The sequence below is a fragment of the Chaetodon auriga genome, chromosome 2, assembly GCF_051107435.1.
Source record: "Chaetodon auriga isolate fChaAug3 chromosome 2, fChaAug3.hap1, whole genome shotgun sequence".
NCBI lineage: Eukaryota > Metazoa > Chordata > Actinopteri > Chaetodontiformes > Chaetodontidae > Chaetodon > Chaetodon auriga.
Genome location: NC_135075.1, coordinates 31,151,600 through 31,159,034, shown reverse-complemented (window position 1 = coordinate 31,159,034; position 7,435 = coordinate 31,151,600). Strand labels below are relative to the sequence as shown.

General features: G+C 47.5%; 2 protein-coding genes across 2 annotated transcripts; one reads left to right on the top strand and one right to left on the bottom strand.

The window, feature by feature from the left end:
- Positions 1-3,138: 3,138 nt before the first annotated feature.
- On the bottom strand, positions 3,139-4,291 carry LOC143331942 (transcription factor HES-5-like). Its single transcript, XM_076749113.1, has 2 exons — positions 3,899-4,291; positions 3,139-3,784 (listed from the first exon to the last, which is right to left on the bottom strand). The coding sequence occupies exons 1-2, from the start codon at positions 3,959-3,961 to the stop codon at positions 3,383-3,385; spliced, it is 465 nt and encodes a 154-aa protein (XP_076605228.1). The 5' UTR covers positions 3,962-4,291; the 3' UTR covers positions 3,139-3,382.
- Positions 4,292-4,311: 20 nt separating this feature from the next.
- Positions 4,312-5,766, top strand: LOC143331934 (transcription factor HES-5-like). The gene is made up of 2 exons (XM_076749107.1): positions 4,312-5,191; positions 5,276-5,766. The coding sequence occupies exons 1-2, from the start codon at positions 5,126-5,128 to the stop codon at positions 5,690-5,692; spliced, it is 483 nt and encodes a 160-aa protein (XP_076605222.1). The 5' UTR covers positions 4,312-5,125; the 3' UTR covers positions 5,693-5,766.
- The last annotated feature ends 1,669 nt before the right edge of the window (positions 5,767-7,435 follow it).

Sequence of the window (7,435 nt, the reverse complement as noted above, 5' to 3'; positions counted from 1 at the left end):
ACCCAGAAGTTTTCTGCTTTTTTCTGATCAAAGAAAAGTCTCAGAGGGACACTGACAGACGTGTGTGTGTGTGTGTGTGTGTGTGTGTGTGTGTGTGTGTGCGTGCGTGCGTGCGTGCGTGTGTGTGTGTGTGTGTGTGTGTGTGTGTGTGTGTGTGTGTGTGTGTGTGTGAAGATGTACCTTGCAGGAAGTCAAACATCAACATGACCATTTCAGTCTCGCTCTGTACTGCACAGATCTACTCTGTACTGCACAGATCTACTCTGTTCTACACAGATCTACTCTGTTCTACACAGATCTACTCTGTTCTACACAGATCTACTCTGTACTGCACAGATCTACTCTGTACTGCACAGATCTACTCTGTTCTACACAGATATACTCTGTACTGTGCAGATGTACTGCAGTTACTGCACTTGTGTCAGATATTCATTAAGTCAGTGATTTCAAACAGAAGAACATGTTCACAGTACTGCAGTTTTCAGGACAGAAATGATTGATTGACTGATGATCAAAGAAGTATTCAGATGATTTATTCAAGTGAAAGTACAGCTATGTAAAAATACTGCTATAAAAGTAAAAATCCTGCATTCAAAATCCCGAATTTAAATACTTTGTATACAGTCTGCTGATTCAGTTTCAATATACTTCATAATACTTGTGTACTTTGACTTGTAGGGCCTTCACTCTAATTTTTGCAGTGTTGTACTGGTATTTTTACTTCAGCAAAGGACTTGAGTTTTAGGTTACTTCTTTTTGAAAAATCAAAGTTCACCTGAAAATGTTACTTCAGTTAAAGTATGCAAGTATAATAAGGAACATGCACATGAAGTATTAAATGTACTTCAGTGCAGTAAAGTGTCTCTTGTGTCTGTTGTCCTCTTGTCTCTGGTCTCTGTAGATCATTGTGTCTCTGTGTCTGTTGTCCTCTTGTCTCTGGTCTCTGTAGATCATTGTGTCTCTGTGTCTGTTGTCCTCTTGTCTCTGCTCTCTGTAGATCATTGTGTCCTCTGTGTCTGTTGTCCTCTTGTCTCTGGTCTCTTTAGATCATTGTGTCTCTGTGTCTGTTGTCCTCTTGTCTCTGGTCTCTTTATATCATTGTGTCTCTGTGTCTGTTGTCCTCTTGTCTCTGGTCTCTTTAGATCATTGTGTCTCTGTGTCTGTTGTCCTCTTGTCTCTGGTCTTTATATCATTGTGTCTCTGTGTCTGTTGTCCTCTTGTCTCTGGTCTCTGTAGATCATTGTGTCCTCTGTGTCTGTTGTCCTCTTGTCTCTGGTCTCTGTAGATCATTGTGTCTCCTCAGTCATGTCTCAGCAGGATGTCCCTGTTGGAGTTGGTTGAGGTGGAGCTCATTTTAACTGAAACTAATGATTCTTTTCATTCGGATCAATCAGCTGATCATTTTCTCCATCGATCAATCGATCGATCGTTTGCTTTGGAAACGTTGTGAAAATAGTGAGAAATGTGGTCACAATGAGACCAAAGTGACGCCTTCACCATGTTTGTTTGGTCCAACCGACAGTCCAAAGCTCCACATGATTCCAAACACATTCAGATCATTGAGATCACTGAGAGGAAAAGCAGCAAATCAAACATGTGAGAAGATTGAACATCAGATGATTCACAGCAAAGATCAATGAAACCATTAAAACAACAGATGATCATTGATCATTGATGGATGAATGGTTTCAGCTGAACTTATATCAACTGCTGGAGTTTATGAGAAAACATCAGATTTTCTAAACTCTTCATGTGTTTGTGTTCAAAGATCTGAATCTGTTAAGTAACTAAAGATCAATGTAGTGCAGTAAAAAGTGCAGTATTTCCCTCTGAGGTGTGGAGGAGTAGAAGGAGTGTGTGGCAGAAAATGGAAGAGGTACTTGAAGTACTTGAACATTGTACATAAGTACAGTAAACGTACTTTGCTGGTAGCTTTCATGTGGAGCATCGACGCTTCCCTCCAGACCTGCAGGCAGATTAGTGAGCAGAGGAAGGGGGGCGGACAGCAGCCGGTCAGGAGGGTTCTCACCATCGTGCTGGTGGAGGTGGTGGAGGTGGAGGTGGAGGTGGGGGTGAGATAATCTGACGCGGCACACTTCCTTTGTCCTGAGGAGTGTGGGAAAGCGGCAGAGAGGCAGACTCCACACAGGGGAGACGAGCCCTGCAGCCAGGCAGCAGTCAGCTCAGCAGCTGTTTGATGACACCAGATCTGACGGAGTCCTCCACCCAGCGCCGCCCGGGGGCCCAGACCACAAAGCAGCCGGCCGGCACGCTCGCACACCCGCCCAGCACCGCCGGCCGCTGGGTGGAGGCTGCACAAGTGGCAGCATGCAGCCATGTCCACACTGCGCTGAAGGCACAGCACGCACATCTGTATACACACACACACACACAGAGTGTACGTGTGTGTTTTTATAGACAGTGTACTACATATGTACACATATACAGAATGTATGTATCTATATTGATTGACAGCTCAGTCTGCTCATCAGTAACATAATAATAACCAATCATGAAGGTCAGATGCAGATTCAGCTGAACTGTACTGAGATTCTCATGGGTGTTTCCATTATTTTGTCCAGCACATTAACATCACTGAGGTCACACTCACCTCACTTGGAAACACCTCGAGTACCTGTGATTTGGAAGTACTTGTGCTTTATTTGAGTATTTTATTTCTTTATTACTTTTACTTTGATACTCTGAGTGATAATACTCCTGGACCTTAATCTAAGCAGTATTATTAGTGCAGGACTTTCAGGTATTATTCATAAATACAGCAGAAAGTACTTCGATGTACATGAAGTAAACTGCTTGTGGAAACTGTTCCACAAGTTTTTCAGTCAAACATCAGATTCAGGAGTTCAGAGGCAGCGACACACTGTAAGAAGAGACGTCTGTTTTTAACAGAGAGAGACACATCATCATCATCATCATCATCATCATCATCATCATCACTCTGATGGGAACCTGAATGATGTGTTTTCTTTAAACTCTCTGAATGTGAGTGGACCTCCATCATGAACTCTGTCTGTCCTCACTGTCCTCACTGAACATGTCCTGTTCTGTGGTGGACAGGTGTTCTGTGTGTGAAACATCTGGAATGAAGATGCAGAGCAGACGGTTTAAAGACAGGACATGAGTTTATTCAAACATCAGCAGGTAAACAAACTTTCCCTTTATAAAAGGTGACGAGTCAAACAAGTCGTCTCTTCACATGAAGACGAGTCTCTGCACTGTGCAGCACATCGATTCAGTCGATCAAAACCGACTCCACAGGAGTCAAACAGTCACAGTTTACACCGTGAAGACGCAGCAGCTCAACATGAGTCCGGTTCCATGCTGCCGACGGTCCGTCAGCATGATCCATGCCGCCGAGCTTCTACCACGGCCTCCACACGGCTCTGTGGGCGCCGGGCAGCTGCTTCTCTGCAGCATGGATGTGGCCGTGGGAGGATGCGGCCGGCGTGGGGCCGGCGTCCCGGTCGGCGTGGAGGTAGCGGAGGTTGGACGGCGTCACTTCCTTCAGAGAGGCGGAGGACAGGAAGCGCAGCGTCTCCTTCCAGCAGCGGGAGTAGCCGTCGCCGTGAGCCGCGTGATTGGCTGGGCTCTGCGGCTGCAGCCGCTGCTTCAGGAACTGCACCGTCATCTCCAGCACGTCGGCCTTCTCCAGCTTGGCGTTGGGATCCTGTTTGCGGAACTCCTTCTCCAGCAGCACCTTGAGCTGCTCGATGCAGCCGTTGATTCGATCTCTGCGCATCTTCTCCACGACCGGTTTCCTCAGCTGGCGAACACAACAGGAAGCTCGTCAGGGAGACATTCAGTGAAGCGGCGCCACAGAGAACAGGACCTCAGCGGGTCACAAGTGCCATTAGACCGAAGGAGAAGCGGGACTTACTTTGTGTCTGTCTTTGCTGGCCAGCGTTGAGGCGGGATGGTCTCTGGTGTCGGTTGGAGCCATTCTGGTGGAGCAGAGCTTCAGTGGGAGAGCAGAGCGAGCTGTGACGGGCTGAGGAGCCCTCTCCTGTATTTATAGGCCCTCATTAGCATCACAAAGCCATGAGTCCCAGGCAGGATTAGCTTTCCCACACTCCGAGGCCAGTGGGCGAGGCCCCCACAACAATAGACGAGGCATCAGTGATCTCATGGTAAACTGGCCTCGTGGCCTCGTGATGTGAGATGTGAAGGCGCAGAGCCGCCGTCGGCCGCCGCTTACGCTTTTATTACCTGGGAACCTTCCTGCTGTCTGCTGTGATCGGCCTGCTGCAGGTGTGTCGACCTGATGAGGGCCACTAAACGCATAAAGATAAGACGCACAGAGCTGACCCCAGATCAGTTCGCATGATGCGCACACATGACGTCTCCTTTCAGGAGTTGTAAAAGTTTTCTCAGTGAACTGATGCTGATTGAGGATGGCAGCGAAGAAATGACATGAAATGTTGTCGCAGTTCGAACAGAGAAATGAAGAAGACGAGTTCCTGTGAGGTACCTGTAGTACCTGTAGTACCTGTACTAGTTATTGTACTGTGTGTACTCAATCAATCAGCTGTGACTGATCACAAACAGTTGACTTTGTGTCGTTGTTGTTGTTGTTGTTGTGTGTAACAGCAGACGTGTACAAATACATAGACATTTGTCTGAAACAGTGGAATCATGGGAAAATGTCCAAACTGTCAGTCATCATCAGTTTAAATAAGATGATTTGATGGAGTCAGAACGAGTCAGACATCTTTGATTTCTTTAATCGCTCGCCCTTCTTTTATTTCTGGGTTGAACAAACTCTCCTGGTGTTTGAACCTTCAGCTGTTTGTTTCATGGAGGATCAGCTGATGGTGGACAAGGAGAGACCCCCCTGTTTTCATTAGTACTCCTGGTACTTCAGTAGATGTACTAATACTTCCAAACAGGCCGTTGTGGCTGCAGGTAGAGCGCGTGACAGCCGCGTGTGAAGAGAGGAAGTGGCGCTGACTTTATGACAGGCTGTGGACTGTGGGAAAGTCTCGGGTGTTAGGAGTCCACAGTGACCCCCCTACCGTCCAGGACAGGATAAATACCGCTGGAACATGTGGACTGGAGCAGACCAGAGGAGACCAGAAGCTGCACTGGGACTCTGTGTGACCGTAAGATGGCCCCTGTGACTAAAAAGACTGAAAAGAAACCCACATCAGTGGAGGACAGCAGCTGCACCAAGGTGAGACCTGAACCCGTCCTAAGGCCGCAGACCTTCTCAGACCGGCTCCTTCTGTCCCTCTAAGCTCTTTTCCTTCCTCCTCAGCTGCCAAAGCTCACGGTGGAGAAAGTGAGGAGGGACCGGATCAACCGCAGCATCGAGCAGCTCAGAGCGCTCCTGAACCAGGAGGGTCCAAGCGGCGCTCAGCCACCCGCCAAGCTGGAGAAGGCCGACATCCTGGAGCTGGCCGTGGGCCTCCTGAGGTGTTGGACTCTGGCCCACAACTCCCCCAGTTACTCCCAGGGCTTCTCCCAGTGTCTGCAGGAGACCCTGCGGCACCTGTCGCTCCACGCCGCCCTCCAGCCTGAGGAGAGGGAGGAAATCAAGCACTTCTACGTGCTCCAGAGAGCCACCGTGCAGCGGCACATGTCCGCAGAGCGCAGCCGGCGGAGCGCGGCGCGGAAGCGGACGGCGTCCCGCTCCTCGGCGCGGCGTCACGGCTCTCTGTGGAGGCCGTGGTGACTCGGACTCCTTGCTCTCCTTGTTTTCATGGACAGGTGTAAACGCACAGATGGTCACGTGTCTGTGCGTGCCAGACGCAGTGAGGCACACGCCTTGTGTGTGCGCATGCTGGAGGCTTTGATGTGTTCAGTTGTGCAACATTTGCACATTTTCGACTTGTTCTGCTTTGTCTACAGTGTAGATGAACAGGTGAGCTCAGCCTTCTGTGAAGGTGTCTCACCCACCTGCGGTACCTGCATGACGTAATTCCAGCTGTGCATCGATTGGTCTGTCCTCTGACTCCATATTAAAGGTCCTGGTGCTTATTGTGTCTTCTTCTTGTGATCTGATTGGTTTGTTTCCCTCAAACTCAGGAGGAGTTTTTCTCATGTTCAGCATCATTCACCTCATCGTCATCATCGTCAACATCATTGTCATCATCATCGTTCAGCTCCCCTCATTACCCTCAAAATACAGCCAAGCAGTGAAAGTTACTCAGTGCATCTACTCTAAGTACTACACTTCAGTATAATTTGAGATATTTGTACTTGAGTATTTTGGTGTTCTGTTCATGAATACTTCTCCTCCACATGTATCTGACAGTTACTGAGCAGAGTCACACTTCACACCATGAGCTTTAAAAATACTTCAGTCAGATTTTAAGAGCAGGATTTTTACTTGTATTGGAGTTTTTATGAGTGAAGGATTTAAATATTTGTTCCTTTAAGACAAAAACACGTGAATTCATTCATATTTGTGTATTAATAAATCAATATATGAGAAATGGTTTTGTAGAAGAGAAAGGACAGCTGATCAGTTTCAGGTCAGAGGACATCGACCAGTAAAACGTGACCGACAGAAAATATCAAAAGTGTCTGATCACACTGATCATGCATCAATACATATTATTGATCCATTAGGAATCAGACAGGATCAGCTCTTCAGGCAGATTCACTTACATCATTAAAGTTTGTCAAAAGTGCTTTCAGTCAAGCCAGTGCAGCATGCTGAGCGTGTCTGCAGCCGGGGGGCCTCCAGGGGTCTCCAGGGGCCTCCAGGTGTCTCTGGGGGCCTCCAGGGGCTGAGCAGAGAGACAGCAGCTCTTCCACACACAGTCAGAGCCACAGAGGAGGGGCTGAGGAGCTGGAGACTGATCCCTGATCAGCTTCAAGGCTGCAGCGGGAAGAGTCCAGCAGCGCCCCCTGCTGGACGACCGGCACCGTACTACTAAAAGAGCAATAATAACAACAACAACAACAACAACAAAAACAACAACAACAACAACAATAATAATAATAATACAGGTACAGGTACTGCATATTTAAGTAGTTTTTGATACCACTGATAGTTATTTTTTATTTTCTATGACTCCATGAATATGACTGCATGAATAGCTACAGATCATACTGAGAGAAAAGCGTGAAGCTGTGAAATGATGAACGGAAGCTGCAGAGATCGACAGACCTCAAGAATCGACCTTCCGCATGAACGGTCTCATATGGCCTGTGATTGGCTGAGAAGATGTTACTGTTCACTGATTGGCCAGTCACAGACCCGCCTGTGGAAGGTTCCATTTCTCAAGAGGAGGGGGGAGTGGGGGTTGTCGACAGATATTTGTCATTTGTTCAAGAATACACACTGAGATTTCTTTCAGTTCAGACACATTAAGATTAATTTATCTGTGTGATCATGTTTTATTAAACCGAATAGATCCAATAAAGGACAGAAAGCCGTCATTGAAACATTAAACCACCCCCCTTCCTC